A 17,132-nucleotide genomic window follows, 5' to 3' on the forward strand; every position below is an offset into this window, starting at 1 on the left:
ACACAAATGACGACCGGAACACAGGGAATATAAATGACGACCGGGACACTCAAAGAGAAATTACAAACTGGGATACCGGGACACAAATGACGACAGGGACACAGGGAATATAAATGACGACCAGGACACAGGGACACATCATTAGAATAATGAGGTATAGATCTGAATACGGATTGTTTTTCCCATGGACAATTATATGTTGCATGTTCAAGAGTCAGTAAACCTGACAATCTATTTATATGCACAGACAATGGGACAGTGAAGAATGTTGTATATTCGCATGTTTTACGTAGTTAAAAACATATATATATATATATATATATATATATATATATATATATATATATATATATATATATATATATATATATATATATATATATATATATATATATATATATATATATCTATATATATAAAAATAAGTTGTGGATGGATGTGTGGATGGATGTGTCAGGTGACGTCACCTGAAAAAACTGGATCAGGTGACGTCAAAACTGAAAAAACTAAAAAAGGCAAAAACTACAAAAAAAACTAAAAACTAATAAAAAAAATAAAAAAGCTAAAAAACTAAAAAAACTAAAAAAAGGCAAAAACTACAAAAAAAAACTAAAAAAAAACTGAAAAAACTAAAAAAAGGCAAAAACTACAAAAAAAAACTAAAAACTAATAAAAAAAGTAAAAAAGCTAAAAAACTAAAAAAACTAAAAAAACTAAAAAAAGGTAAAAAACTAAAAAAAATAAAAAATAAAAAAAAACTAAAAAAAAGGAAAAAACTGAAAAATAAGCTAAAATAAAGGTAAAAACCAATAAAAAACTAAAAAAAAAAAGGAAAAAACTAATAAATGACGACACTCAAAGAGAAAAAAAGGCAAAAACTAATAAATGACGACACTCAAAGAGAAAAAAAGGCAAAAACTACAAAAAAAACTAAAAACTAATAAAAAAAATAAAAAAGCTAAAAAACTAAAAAAAACTAAAAAAAGGCAAAAACTACAAAAAAAACTAAAAACTAATAAAAAAGCTAAAAAACTAAAAAAACTAAAAAAAAGGCAAAAACTACAAAAAAACTAAAAACTAATAAAAAAAATAAAAAAGCTAAAAAACTAAAAAAACTAAAAAAACTAAAAAAAGGTAAAAAACTAAAAAAACTAAAAACTAAAAAAAACTAAAAAAGGTAAAAACTAAAAGAACTAAAAACAGGGAGTATAAAAAAAAGAAAAAAAAAGGAAAAAAATAAAGGAGAAAAACAAAACTAAAAAACGAATGTATATACAGACCGGTACACCGGGATACAAATGACGACCGGGACACAGGGAATATAAATGACGACCGGGACACAGGGACACAACTACAACGGGGACACCGGGGGAAACAGGGGGATATAAATGACGACCGGGACAAAAAAACTAAAAAGAAAAAAAAACTAAAAACTAATAAAAAAACTAAAAAATCTAAAAATCTAAATAAGCTAAAAAAGAAAAAAAAAGGAAAAAAATAAAGGAGAAAAACAAAACTAAAAAACGAATGTATATACAGACCGGGACACCGGGATACAAATGACGACCGGGACCCGGGATACAGGGAATATAAATGACGACCGGGACACAGGGACACAACTACAACGGGGACACCGGGGGAAACAGGGGGATGTAAATGACGACCGGGACACCGGGACAGGGAATGGTCGATTAGCAATCACCATCAACAAAGCTCAAGGGCAATCATTAGAATCATGAGGTATAGATCTGAATACAGATTGTTTTCCCATGGACCATTATATGTTGCATGTTCAAGAGTCGGTAAACCTGACAATCTATTTATATGCAAAGACAATGGGACAGCAAAGAATGTTGTATATTCGCAAGTTTTACGTAGTTAAAACCATATATATATATCTATCTATATTCACAGGTGGGACATAGGGACACAACTACAATGGCGCGTAACTATTATGGCGCGTAACGACTTACGCGCGCGGGGGGGCTTGGGGGGGGCGCGAAGCGCCCCCACCAACTAGGTGTTGGGGTGGCGCGAAGCGCCACCCCAACAGCTAGTATATATATATAATATACTAGCTGTTGGGGTGGCGCTTCGCGCCACCCCAACACCTAGTTGGTGGGGGCGCTTCGCGCCCCCCCCAAGCCCCCCCGCGCGCGTAAGTCGTTACGCGCCATAATAGTTACGCGCCATTGTAGTTGTGTCCCTATGTCCCACCTGTGAATATAGATATATATATATATATATGGTTTTAACTACGTAAAACTTGCGAATATACAACATTCTTTGCTGTCCCATTGTCTTTGCATATAAATAGATTGTCAGGTTATCCCCCTGTTTCCCCCGGTGTCCCCGTTGTAGTTGTGTCCCTGTGTCCCGGTCGTCATTTATATTCCCTGTGTCCCGCGTCCCGGTCATCATTTGTATCCCGGTGTCCCGGTCTGTATATACATTCGTTTTTTAGTTTTGTTTTTCTCCTTTATTTTTTTCCTTTTTTTTTCTTTTTTAGCTTATTTAGATTTTTAGATTTTTTAGTTTTTTTTATTAGTTTTTAGTTTTTATTTCTTTTTAGTTTTTTTGTCCCGGTCGTCATTTATATCCCCCTGTTTCCCCCGGTGTCCCCGTTGTAGTTGTGTCCCTGTGTCCCGGTCGTTATTTATATTCCCTGTGTCCCGGTCGTCATTTGTATCCCGGTGTACCGGTCTGTATATACATTCGTTTTTTAGTTTTGTTTTTCTCCTTTATTTTTTTCCTTTTTTTTTCTTTTTTAGTTTATTTAGATTTTTAGATTTTTTAGTTTTTTTATTAGTTTTTAGTTTTTTTTTCTTTTTAGTTTTTTTGTAGTTTTTACCTTCTTTTTAGTTTTGTTAATTTTTTTTTTTACTTGTGTCCTGGTCGTCATTTATACTCCCTGTGTCCCGGTGCTTTGTTGATTGCTAATCGAACATTCCTTTTGTCCTGGTCGCTTTCTCTTTGAGTGTCGTCATTTATTTTTTTCTTTTTTAGTTCTTTTAGTTTTTACCTTTTTTAGTTTTTTTTTAGTTTTTAGTTTTTTTAGTTTTTTACCTTTTTTTAGTTTTTTTAGTTTTTTAGCTTTTTTATTTTTTTTATTAGTTTTTAGTTTTTTTGTAGTTTTTGCCTTTTTTTTTAGTTTTTTGTCCTGGTCGCTTTCTCTTTGAGTGTCGTCATTTATTAGTTTTTTCCTTTTTTTTTTTAGTTTTTTATTGGTTTTTACCTTTATTTTAGCTTATTTTTCAGTTTTTTCCTTTTTTTTAGTTTTTTTTTATTTTTTATTTTTTTTAGTTTTTTACCTTTTTTTAGTTTTTTTAGTTTTTTTAGTTTTTTAGCTTTTTTACTTTTTTTATTAGTTTTTAGTTTTTTTTTGTAGTTTTTGCCTTTTTTTAGTTTTTTCAGTTTTTTTTTTAGTTTTTTATTGGTTTTTACCTTTATAGTTTTTTTAGTTTTTTAGCTTTTTTATTTTTTTTATTAGTTTTTAGTTTTTTTTTGTAGTTTTTGCCTTTTTTTAGTTTTTTCAGTTTTGACGTCACCTAATCCAGTTTTTTCAGGTGACGTCACCTGACACATCCATCCACACATCCATCCATCCATCCATCCACAGACAACTTATTTTTATATATATAGATATATATATATATCTATTCACAGGTGGGACACAGGGACACAACTACAATGGCGCGTAACTAATATGGCGCGTAACGACTTACGCGTGCAGGGGGGCTTGGGGGGGCGCGAAGCGCCACCCCAACAGCTAGTTTGTCATTAATTACTGGTCAAGCATTTATTCCTAATTTTGTTAGGTGAATTTCAAGCCAGTATTCTTATTACTAATAAAAAAGGAATTTGAATAATTGTAATAATAATGGGATCTGAATTAGTAGTAATATATTGGTATTTAATTTAATTTAATTTTGATTAAACTAAGTTAAAAACTATTTCTAAAGAATAGTTAAGATTGTCAAATAATTAAATAATTGTCAAAATAGTCAAAAACAATTATTAAACCAAAACAAAAACGATAATAAAACCACCCTGAGAAGTAGAAAATTTGTCCGAGGGGGGTGGTAAAAATACTTAAAAAAATAAAATAGGACAAAGAAAAAAAAATTTTTTTTTAGAAAACCAATAGTACGACCTAATCGGCACCACAAGCCTTACAACAAAAGAATTCAACAGTACTAATACCCTTAGAGGCCAAAACAAGTTGCTCAGTTATTTATTTAAACCTCCCCCTCACAAAAAAACTAGAACAAAAGAACTAAAATTCATACTTAGTAAAAAAGATTTCTTTTATTTCTTCTTGAAAAAAGAAATATCACTATTATCTTTTTTAATTCTGACCTAGATTTTTTCAACTTCAAATCCCCTTATGAAGCACAGAGATCGTCAACCGGGTCGACACAACCAATGGAATATTAATCTCTCCAGAAGATCGAGTGTCATTTTTTCGGTCATGGATCTCAATTAACTAAATTGTCAAAGCATGAAAGATTTGTACCCTGATATAGCCTAATAATAAACAAAAGTGTGTATAACTCTCGTAGTCCTTTTGCAGTTGAAAGAATTGCATTGAAAAAAAATTTTACAATTGTATTGAAAGAAAATAGTTATAGACTTAAAAAAATTATGCCAATATACAGGACTGTAACTAAAGAGTTTGCAGCAACGACCTCTTGATCTTAGAAACTAAGAAAAGCCACGTGACTCTTACTAATTTGAAGCAGTAGAAAAATTATGCCAATATACAGGACTGTAACTAAAGAGTTTGCACCAGCGACCTCTTGATCTTAGAAACTAAGAAAAGCCACGTGACTCTTACTAATTTGAAGCAGTAGAAAAATTATGCCAATATACAGGACTGTAACTAAAGAGTTTGCAGATGCCACCTCTTGATCTTAGAAACTAAGAAAAGCCACGTGACTCTTACTAATTTGAAGCAGTAGAAAAATTATGCCAATATACAGGACTGTAACTAAACAGTTTGCAGCAGCGACCTCTTGATCTTAGAAACTAAGAAAAGCCACGTGACTCTTACTAATTTGAAGCAGTAGAAAAATTATGCCAATATACAGGACTGTAACTAAAGAGTTTGCAGCAGCGACCTCTTGATCTTAGAAACTAAGAAAAGCCACGTGACTCTTACTAATTTGAAGCAGTAGAAAAATTATGCCAATATACAGGACTGTAACTAAAGAGTTTGCAGCAGCGACCTCTTGATCTTAGAAACTAAGAAAAGCCACGTGACTCTTACTAATTTGAAGCAGTAGAAAAATTATGCCAATATACAGGACTGTAACTAAAGAGTTTGCAGCAGTGACCTCTTCATCTTAGAAACAAAGAAAAGCCACGTGACTCTTACTAATTTGAAGCAGTAGAAAAATTATGCCAATATACAGGACTGTAACTAAAGAGTTTGCAGCAGCGACCTCTTGATCATAGAAACTAAGAAAAGCCACGTGACTCTTACTAATTTGAAGCAGTAGAAAAATTATGCCACTATACAGGACTGTAACTAAAGAGTTTGCAGCAGCGACCTCTTGATCTTAGAAACTAACAAAAGCCACATGACTCTTACTAATTTGAAGCAGTAGAAAAATTATGCCACTATACAGGACTGTAACTAAAGAGTTTGCAGCAGCGACCTCTTGATCTTAGAAACTAACAAAAGCCACGTGACTCTTACTAATTTGAAGCAGTAGAAAAATTATGCCAATATACAGGACTGTAACTAAAGAGTTTGCAGCAGCGACCTCTTGATCTTAGAAACTAAGAAAAGCCACGTGACTCTTACTAATTTGAAGCAGTAGAAAAATTATGCCAATACTAGCTGTTGGGGTGGCGCTTCGCGCCACCCCAACATCTAGTTGGTGGGGCGCTTCGCGCCCCCCCAAGCCCCCCCGCGCGCGTAAGTCGTTACGCGCCATATTAGTTACGCGCCATTGTAGTTGTGTCCCTGTGTCCCACCTGTGAATATAGATAGATTTATATATGTGTTTCAAACTACGTAAAAATTGCGAATATACAACATTTTTGGCTTTCCCACTACTGGGAGCTTTCCGTTTCCAATTGCCAGCAATTGATCTGAAAATGTTTGACCAGAGTCATCGTTTTGCAATCGGACACGCATATTTGTAGTTAATTTTAATATTTTTACGTGTACCCATAAATTAGAATTTTTCAGGCAAGCATTCATTTCGTCTGCAGGAGTTAAACTACGTAAAAATTGCGAATATACAACATTCTTGGCTTTCCCATTGTCTGTGCATATACAAAGCCGTATGCACTAATAATGACGTCATATGCAAACGCTCTTTTTGCAAACAAACAAACATGCATACACACAACTCGTTTTTATATAGATAGATAGATAGGTAGATACAATACAAATTAACTGCGTAAAACTTGCGAATATACAACATTTTTCGCTGTCCAATTGTCGCTGCATATAAATAGATTGTCAGGTTTACCGACCCTCGAACATGCAACGCACAATTATCCATGGGAAAAACAATCAGTATTAAGATCTATACCACATTTCTAATGATTGACCTTGAGCTTTGTTAAAGGTGATTGCAAATGCTAATCGAATTGGGAATTACAATCTTTTAAATTGTAAAGGCAGATCCGTTGGAATCATGGGAATGCGAGGAATAAGAACAGCCTCACCCTCAAAAGGCCCTGTCAAGATTGTGGCCTCTATTAGGTTTTCCATTGTTTTTTTTACGGCAAGTCACGTGCCATTGCAAAGCTTTGGTGGGTTGATATTTCTTAAAAGTATTATTGGTACGCCTATTTTTAGTTGTAGCACGTGTGGTGGAAACCCTGAAAGATCTATGGAATTGAAAAATTCAGATGGATAATTAACCGCTTCATTTGGTCCCAAAACTGTGTCGACTGACTTGTAAAGGACTGCCTGGTCTCGAATCTTGGTCAAAACAATATTGTTGATTTCGTGGACGTCTATATTTTTGGGTGCGAGAATCGCTCTTTCACTTAGCCATTTATTATTTTTATAATTTTTTAGAATATTCGGAAATACTTTTTCAATCAATTAATTTTTGGACGTCACTAAATTACAGAAATCAGCAGGTAGTTGTATACGCCCTGAAATTGAGTCTATCGTATCATAAATGTCTTTTTGTTCCGACGTTAACTTGGAAATGTTATTTTGTACATACGACAATAGATCATTCGTACTGTAACTTTTTTCACGATCCAATTCTACACATGTCGAAACAGCAGCGATACGGTTAGGTGAAGGCATTCCCAAATCCTGAAGAGGTTTGTTTGCCATACGTACGCACAAATCTTCTATAACAACTAAAGTGTAGTTATAAATTTCTGATGTAAAATCAAAAGTCATATCTGACGTCTCTAACTGTTTTCGATGGAGTATATCTTCGGACATTTTTGACTTATATTTTTCCCATAACTCTGTAGAAGCTGATGGAGAGCAAGTTGTTAAAATGATGCCAAACAATGCACGAATTTGACTTGGGGTTGACGTTTCGCACTAATGGGGAATATGGAACAACCCACTGGTTATCTACTTCGATGGTGGTGCCGTTGCCATTGTAGGTTCTTCAGTCATTTTACAATTAGAAATTTCTCTTTCAACGGTCTTCTTACAATTAAAAATTTGTCTTTGAACGATATTCTTAAATACCTGTGTCCTGGTCGTCATTTATATTCCCTGTGTCCCGGCCATCATTTGTGTCCCGGTATCCCAGTCTGTAATTTCTCTTTGAGTGTCCCGGTCGTTATTTATATTCCCTCTGTCATGGTCGTCATTTGTGTCCCGGTCTGTAATTTCTCTTTGAGTGTTTTTTCTTTTTAGTATTTTTTAGTTTTTTACATTTTTTCTTTTTTCAGTTTTCTTTTTCTTCTTTATTTTTCAGCTTCACTATGAAATACATATCGCCGAACCTTTGTTTTTTTAACTAAAATCTGGTAGGCATTGATGACCTTATCCGAGTCAAAATCCCAAACCCAATCATCATCGCTATCATTTTCAGTTTTGATATGTTTTGACTCTCGCTGTCCAGGTGGATCTTCATCTAACTGCGCGGTTTTGCGTTCTTTAGCCTCAAGCCTGTTTCCTTGCTGTTCTTTTGATTCCTCGGCACGCTTTCTTTTCTGACTTTCTCTATCAGCAGCAAGTTTTTTGGCATAGACTCTTTGAGCATCTTCATCGGCTTTTGCCATTGTAAGTTCATCAGTCATTTTAAACTTAAACATTAATAGATTTCTACGTGAACATATATGTCTTAAATATCTTTAATGACGTCACCGTCATAGCAAAAATGACGACAACTAACTTCATGACGTCAGCTGACACAGAAACATGACGTCACCTGATCCACAGACAGACACACAGACAGACAATTTATTTATATATATATAGATACAGGACTGTAACTAAAGAGTTTGCAGCAGCCACCTCTTGATCTTAGAAACTAAGAAAAGCCACGTGACTCTTACTAATTTGAAGCAGTAGAAAAATTATGCCAATATACAGGACTGTAACTAAAGAGTTTGCAGCAGCCACCTCTTGATCTTAGAAACTAAGAAAAGCCACGTGACTCTTACTAATTTGAAGCAGTAGAAAAATTATGCCAATATACAGGACTGTAACTAAAGAGTTTGCAGCAGCCACCTCTTGATCTTAGAAACTAAGAAAAGCCATGTGACTCTTACTAATTTGAAGCAGTAGAAAAATTATGCCATTATACAGGACTGTAACTAAAGAGTTTGCAGCAGCGACCTCTTGATCTTAGAAACTAAGAAAAGCCACGTGACTCTTACTAATTTGAAGCAGTAGTATGGGCAAAATGGGACATGAATTACTGGTTCGTGAAATCGGGCCACAAATGTCAAAATGAAATTCTTTTTTTTTGGCAGTTGTCTGTTAAATGAAACATACCTTAGAAGTGTAGCTGGTTTAGTTCTAATGAAATATACTAAAACATGATGATAATATAATACCAGTAGAAAAAAATTATGGAAACAATGACAAAGAATTGTGGATTTTTTTAATTTAGGTGGTGCGGAAACCAGTTGCACTCGGGTGGGGACTGGTGAGTAGAATCTAAATATATTTTAAGTGTGAATATACTTAATATTTATTTATATTTGTTTTTTTCGCAAATAACGGGCCATTGAGCCCTTTGGGATATTTTTGTTTGTAAATGGAAGTATATTGGTAATAAAAGGAACATGAAGTTGAAAGCAGGCCGCGCAGAACGCATTATATTAAATACATAATATAACTCAAACTAACCCCTAACCACTTATATATAAAATATTTAATCAAAATATACGAACATCGTGGTTTTTCTCACTCAAATAAGCAAATCATAACCAACCCAAGAAAGGAAACCGGTTTCTGTCAGATCTTACACAGTGTAAATCTTGAGTGTTTCGTTTAACAGATAGGCACCATTTTTGTGGGGGAGGGGTGGGGGTAAATAAACTCAATTCCTCAAGAATAAAAAAAACCTTAGAGATACCTTATTCAGAAAAGATGGAAAATCACAAACAGCAAATCTCAGTTGGTTGCTATCGAAGATCTTATTAAATGGGTGATTAATAGTAGTTTAGGTTTCTCGAAAAGTGGTTTTCAGGCTTATGTGGGTAGTCAAGTAGCTACTCGACTTTTTTCTCAGTGAAAAAATATACCCCCCTAATGACGCACTTAAATCACTAGCAAAAGCATATACTAGCATAACCATATACCTTAATTATACTCGAAGACGTTGCGGATGAAACATGACAGATTACCAAAGATTGTCCTTTTCGGCCAACCGTCTAGGACTAAACGGAAAGCAGGTAGTCCGCGGTTGGGGTGGGAGGATGTCAAAAAGAAAGATTTAAGGAAAATGAAAACTTCCTTGGACGATATAAAGAAGGAGGATTTGAATAGAGTGGGTGCTGCAGTTTAGGTGCAGCTTGGGGCTGCAGTGAGTTGTTAGTAGTAGTAGTAGCAAAATAATATTCAGTTTATCACTTTTCTTGTAATTTTTCTATTTAGAAATCCATGATCTTGTTATTTTTTTATTTTGTTCACATTTTTCCCTCTGATTTGCCAAACTTTTTTAAAAGTAGTATTGGAAACGTGAGTACTATTGTTAATAATACAAGTGGAGAAAAATTCACTAGAAAATAAAATTTCTGGGAACTCGACTTAGAGTGACGTTACACCAAGGCTGAAGGTCAGATCTACTGACGTTAGTGAGCAAAGAGAGCAGATAGAGGCGAATAAATACAGTGAGGCCAAATTTCTAACACTGAAATGTAAAAGTAGACCGGAATTAGGTGCGTCAACTGTGCAGTGCACGTAATCCTAAGAAAATAAGCAACAGTAGAGATAAGGTCTCAGTATAATATTCAGTACTAAACTCACTACTAAATTACATATTCAGTACAAACTGTAATCAAACCTAAATAATGTCAAATTCGACTAAGCACAAAGTTATAAATAATACGAGTTATAAATGAGTTAAAATATGTATATAAAATATAAATATTAAAATATAAAATATAATATAATATAAAATAATATAAATAATATATAATATTATATTATAAAATTTTATATAATATTATAATTAAAAATTATAAGTTGAAATTAAGTTGAAATTAAAAATTTTATATAATATTATAAAATAATATAATATAATATAATATAAATATAATATAATAAAATATTAAATATAAAATATTAAAATATGAATGAATAAAATATGAGTTAAGATAAATAAAATGAGTTATAAATAATATAAATGATATGAAAAAGTGGACGTGCAATGGCATGCCCATTGTCGTGTGCATGTGATCGTAAGCATAAGAGCTATAACAGAATTAAGACATGTACAAAATTTTAGGACATTCATCAGGGCCGTATCCAGGGGAGGGAGGCTACGGGATTTGAACCCCTCCTTCTGAAAGTTTGATGTCCGGCTCGTAAAAAGTAACAAAAATGCATATAGACGAATTTTTGATGCATTTTCAAAAGTTCTTTATGGTAATCCCCCTCCTAGAACAAAATTTTTGAATACTTCCTTGTTTTTCTTGCACTGTGTTTATGCTTAGAGAGGGGCTGCCCTCTACATATTTCATTCCCTTGTAAAAAAAAATAAATAAATAAAAAACAAAAAAACACACATAAAACGTTCAAGACAAGGTTCAAAGTCAGTTATTTGTTGCTGTTTAGCCTATATTTGAGCTATATGCAATATTTCCTGGTTGTAATTACTACAGGCAAGAGGTCTTATCCGTATTTCCGCATACTGTTAGCATGTTCTGACTCAAAATACCTTTCTCGTAGTCATTTGTTAATTCACATTGAACCTCGCGAAACGGGTTTTAAGGCAGGGCGTCTTGTCAAAGGTTAAACTAAACTATGCATTATATTATATTACACTAAGCTACATTCTAGTTATACCGCTGAAGTAATACTTATGTGTGAAGGGTGTGTCCCAAGCACTTAATGCATTAAACGGTGCATGTTCGAGTTACTGTTTCGTTCTGGGTGTCGGGTATAGTGATGCTACCCTGCAGTAGGAAATACTAAAAAATACTGAAACTGCTTTAAAACATTATAAATGCTTGCTTATTTCATTTCTAAATGTTGACTGCTTCATTTTACCCCTCCCCTTCAATTTAAAATATATAGCCCAAAATACATTTTGGGCCAAAATACAACTTGGGACAAAAATACCAAAAGTCTACTTTCAATAGAGCAACTTATTTCTTCTGATGGAATACTCCATCAGTTGTTTGCACACTACATAAGTATTCCATGATCGGCTAAGGGTCCTTACAGTTTTCAAACGTTGAACGACATGACTTTTTCTTTGGGCGTGTATTACACACAGGAAATGACCTTGGGCAGGACTAGTAAAGAACAAACTGCCTTGTCATCATTACCCAGGGCACCCTTCAAAGTATTTTAAGTAATGCCATTTATGGTTGAAACCTATGATTACGACGTAACTCATCATCTTGAATATGATGATGCAGTTTTTTTTTGCCAAAAAGTGATTTCATTTTAATTTTTTTTTAACCTGGAAAGGCCCTAGATGTAGTAATTTCCTTTAACATGAACCCTAAAAATCTCTATTATGTTCTAGTGCCCCGCTAACAGCGGAGAAAAAGCAGAAGAAATAGGATACATAAGTGCTTCCCAGGCCGAAAAAAGTGATTTTCTTTCTTGGTGAAGACAGGGGACTGTATATTTCATGTAAAGGGTTTTCAGTCATGGAGCTTCTATACCATGGTACCATGGGGCCATGGTGTACATTTTTATTTCGATCTGATTTGGTTTCAAAATAACTTATTTTCGGTTACTATTAGCCGTTACTAGGTTGCAGCTACTGCTGTAACCTCAATTGATTTAATGACAAACGGTAAACAAGCGGCGGACAGGAAAGAGTCAAGCTGTTGAAAATTCAACAAGGGCAAGGGCGCAACCAATATTTTTATTTAGGGGAGAGGGGTAATAATATAAACTTCAAAAACGTATCAATCCAGAATTTTACCGTGTTTCGTTATGAAGGAAGGGAGTACTAAAAACTTACCTTGTTTTGTTTTGATGTTGTTTTTTTTAAATATGGGACATCCAAATAGCTTATTCTTAGTACTCCTTGTGTTGGCTAGGCTATAGACAGCAATTCAGCTAGGGGGGGGGGGGCGCTTTGTATACTTTTTATCTGGCACAGTATCTGTCTTGGCGTCATTTAGATAGTTAAATTTAGAGACATTTCCTTTACTTAGCTATGAATTAAATGAACATATCACTTGATGCCTTTTAATACTTTTTCTGAATATAATAGCCATTCGGAAATTTAACCTTAAACCATTGAGGTTTCTCTTATTTTTAGCTATGAAAAAGAGTTAAATATTGGTTAAAAACTCACTAAATGTTAAAGTTGTAGTTAAATTGTTAATCCACAGGCATTGATTCATCATGATCAAATTGAATAAGCGACTAATAAATCTTTTAATTTTTCCATGTCAATTTATGCTGTTAGCCCTTTCTATCCTATTGAACATATTTGCTTATAAGAATATACATACCTTGGCTCTTTCAAATCCATCAGGGTTCATAGTGGGCATAATATGAAGTGAGGTCGTATTAAGGATCTTTTGAAGACGGGGGTCACTGTCTCCCTCGGTCAAAAACAAATGAGATAGATAAATAAGCATTTCTTTCCCAACGGCTTCATTTCCATGCATGTTCCCTATGTATTTCATCATGGGCATACCAATAGGGCGAGGCTCAGTAGTAGCTCCATTCCGGAATTCAAACACCCATAGGTCACGACCTTGTAGAGATTTGCCAATTGAATATAAACGCACTATATCAGGTCGACTTTCAGCTGCTTCCTAATAAAAGAAGGGATAAATAGAAATGAGCCAGTGGTACGGTCAGTCAAATAAGCAGAATTCTGTTTCGGAATTAAATAAAAAAACAAGTTTTTTTAAATGAAAGTAAAGAGCGACAATAAAACTTAAAACGAACAGAAATTACTCCGTATATGAAAGGGGCTTTTCCTCCTCAACGCCCCACTCTTTACGCTAAAGTTTGACTCTTTCTCTTAACTCTACTTCTTAAAACAGTAAAAAACTTTTGACTCTTTTTCTTAACTCTACTTCTTAAAACAGTAAAAACTTTTGACTCTTTTTCTTAACTCTACTTCTTAAAATAGTAAAAAACTTTAGCGTAAAGAGAAGGGCGTTGAGGAGGAAAAGCCCCTTTCATATGCAAAGTAATTTCTGGTCGTTTTAAGTTTTAATGTCGCTCCTTACTTTCATTTAAAAAAAAACTTTTTTTATGTAATTTCTGGACGTTTTTTAATTAATGCATGTTTTGATCTTGGCTCTCCGAACATAAATAATTAAACTAAATTTGCATATTAATTTTTTTTGCTAAATGGCTTTCTTAAAGTTTTAATCGGAAGATTTTGAGAAAAAAGGAGAGAGGGAGGAAGCCTAATTGCCCTCCAATTTTTTGATTACTTAAAAAGGCAACTAGAACTTTTAATTTTTTTACGAACATTTTCATTAGTAAAACATATACGTAATTTACGAATTAACTTACGTAACGAACTTCTATATTCGTATTTTTTTTTTATTGCGTATATGAGGGAGTTCACCCCTCGTCGACACCTCGCTCTTTACGCTAAAGCTTAAATTAAGTCCCAATTCCTTAAGAATGACCCTTGAATCACAAAGGCCGTAGAATAAGTAGTTGAAATTACTTAAAATACTTTAGCGTAAAGAGCGAGGTATTAGGAGGAGGTAAACCCCTCATATGCACAATAATTTCTGCTCGTTTTAAGTTTTAATGCTGCTCCTCTCTTTCAGCAGAAACAAAGCTTTCATATTTACTTTTTCATGTTTTTTTTAAATAATACTAAAAAATCTTGCGCCCCCTTCATTGAAAGTCTCTTCCCCCATGAGTTTTTTCCATGGAAAGATCCTCCCACATACCCCCCCCCCCACCTCAACTCTCCCTACCAAACCCAAAAAGTCCCCCTGAAAACGTCCGTACACTTCCCAGTAACCATTACAACATGTAAACACAGGTTAAAGTTTGTAACTTGCAACCCATCCCACGGGGACTGCGGGGGAGTAAGTCGTCCCCAAAGACATAGTTATTAGGTTTTTCGACTATGCTGAATAAAATGGCTATCTCAGAATTTTGATCCGGCGACTTTGGGGAAAAAATGAGCGTGGGAGGGGGCCTAGGTGCCCTCCCGTTTTTGTAGTCACTTAAAAGGACACTAGAACTTTTAACTTTCGTTAGAATAGCCCTATCGCGACATTCTAGGACCACTGGGTCGATACGATCACCCCTGGGAAAAAAAAACAAATAAACACGCATCCGTGATTTGTCTTCTGGCAAAAAATGCGAAATTCCACATTATTGTAGATAGGAGCTTGAAACTCCTACAATAAGGTTCTCTGATACGCTGAATCTGATGGTGTGATTTTCGTTAAGATTGTATGACTTTTAGGGGGTGCTTTCCCCTATTTTCTAAAATGAGGCAAATTTTCTCAAGCTCGTAACTTTTGATAGGTAAGACTAATCTTGATGAAAGTTATATATTTAAAATCAGTATTAAAATGCATTTTTTTATGTAACTATTGGTATCAAAATTCCAGTTTTTAGAGTTTCTGTTACCATTGAGCCGGGTCGCTCCTTTTACAGTTCGTTACCACGAACTGTTCTATAGGACAGGGATAAAAATTTCGTGGATGCGAAAACTCAATAAACGGTGAAAACAGAAGAAAAATTAAATGGAAACAACTAGAGACTATCAAAAATTACTGCTAATCTAAAGTTTGTGATGGTGTACAAAAACCAAGACCCTGGTATGTACAAACAGCCTGGAACCCTCTGAAATCCTAATTATTTTTTAATTCCAATTAACAAATAATTTTTTATTGTAAGCCTACTCCCCTCCCAAATGCACCCACAAACGGTCTTTCGAAATCCAAGGGCGCAACCAATTTGACGTCATTGATTATGGAGCAAAAACACTTCTTTCGTAGTTTATTGTCTTACGAACAATCTATGGCTCGTAATAGCAGCAGAGAAAAACTAAAACTTCATTTTGATTTGTAGACCACGAAACGGATAAGATAGACTTTTGTGAAATTTGCAAAATCTCCAGCAGGCTGAAAACCATGCTTTTTCATGACCTGCACGGCAGCTGTTGTATCAAACTAGACTTCCTCTGTCAAGCCCCATGCAGTGTTGCACAACCTATGAACCACGGATCACAATGGTATATTCTGTTTCGCTTGTGTAGTTTGCCGTGAACTTTTACTATTACTACTACTACTAGTAAATCAAAGCAGCACTAAGCCGTCTGAGGCCAACAGAGCTAAGCACGCTCCTCCTCCATCCCAATCTATTTAAAGCCACCTTCTTTTCACCCTCCCAATAAGTTTCCATTTACATCAAATCTTTCTTTATGACATCCTTCCACCCCAAACGCGGACGACCTGCTTTTCGTTCAGCCCTAGTCAGTTAGTCCAAAAGGACAATCTTTGGGAATCTGTCATCTTTCATACGCAGAATATCCCCTATTCATCTCAACCTTTCTCTCATTATAGCCTTAGAGAGTGAGATTGAACCACAGTTTTCTTACAGCTGAATGTTTAAAGAACAGTCAGTCAGCCGGGTACCCAGAGCAATCCGTAGGCAATTTCTCTGCAAAATATCCAGCAAATCTTCATCTGCTTTTTGGAGTGCCTGTTTTAGAGCCAAACTTGACAACTTTCATCAGTGTAGCCTCCAATATTATAATCTTAATTCTAATCTTAATTTCTACAAACTTATCTTACTATCCTTCCAACCTTTTAAACTGTGAAAAAACACCCTGAGTCTTGGCTATTCTACTTTTAACATCTTCAATGCTCCCACCCTCTTTACTAATAATGAAACCAAGGCAAGTGAAGCTGTGCAACTGATTAATCATTTCGTTTCCCTACGTCACCTTTTCATCTTTACTCATTCCTAGCCTTAGTGACTTAGTCTACTTAGCATTTATTTCCAAACATATTCTAGCAACCTGATCTCGCAAAACCTCTAAAAGTTCATTCACGCTTGCTCATAATAAATAGAATTGAGGACCAAATGTGTTTGATGACTCAGGCATTTCTCAATTATTCACCTAAGAGTGAAAATTCAGGAAACATCCTCTACTTTTTCTAAAACCGCACTGTTTTTCTCTTAATATTTTGTCTGCAGCATCTCTCAGTCTAAAAAGTATCCTATTACTAAGTAATTCACTACCTACAGAGATCAGACTAATGTTTCAATAATTACCACACTCACTCTAATCACCTTTCTTATACAGTGGTTTATTTAAGAATTTTCTAAAATAACTATGTACTTCCCCTTTTTCAAAAGTCATACTCATAATCTTCAGTAATTTATTTCTGACATCAGAGCCACCATATTTAAGAAACTCATTAACCACACTATCAACACATGGAGCCTTATTATTTCTTAATCCTTTAAGTACTGTCGCTAATTCTTTCTCACAAAACAAATCGTCCTTCAGATCCAAAGAATCACAATTTTTTTTTCCTCTATATCT

General features: G+C 34.5%; 1 protein-coding gene across 1 annotated transcript in view; it reads right to left on the reverse strand.

Moving 5' to 3' along the window:
- The window catches only part of LOC136037324 (carboxypeptidase D-like), a 56,571-nt gene that overhangs the window by 31,142 nt on the left and 8,297 nt on the right, over positions 1 to 17,132 (reverse strand). Inside the window, exon 2 of the mRNA XM_065719992.1 lies at positions 13,096 to 13,404. Coding sequence (XP_065576064.1) covers positions 13,096 to 13,404 — 309 coding nt within the window. The remainder of the gene's footprint in view (positions 1 to 13,095; positions 13,405 to 17,132) is intronic.

Source organism: Artemia franciscana, chromosome 16 (assembly GCF_032884065.1).
Source record: "Artemia franciscana chromosome 16, ASM3288406v1, whole genome shotgun sequence".
NCBI lineage: Eukaryota > Metazoa > Arthropoda > Branchiopoda > Anostraca > Artemiidae > Artemia > Artemia franciscana.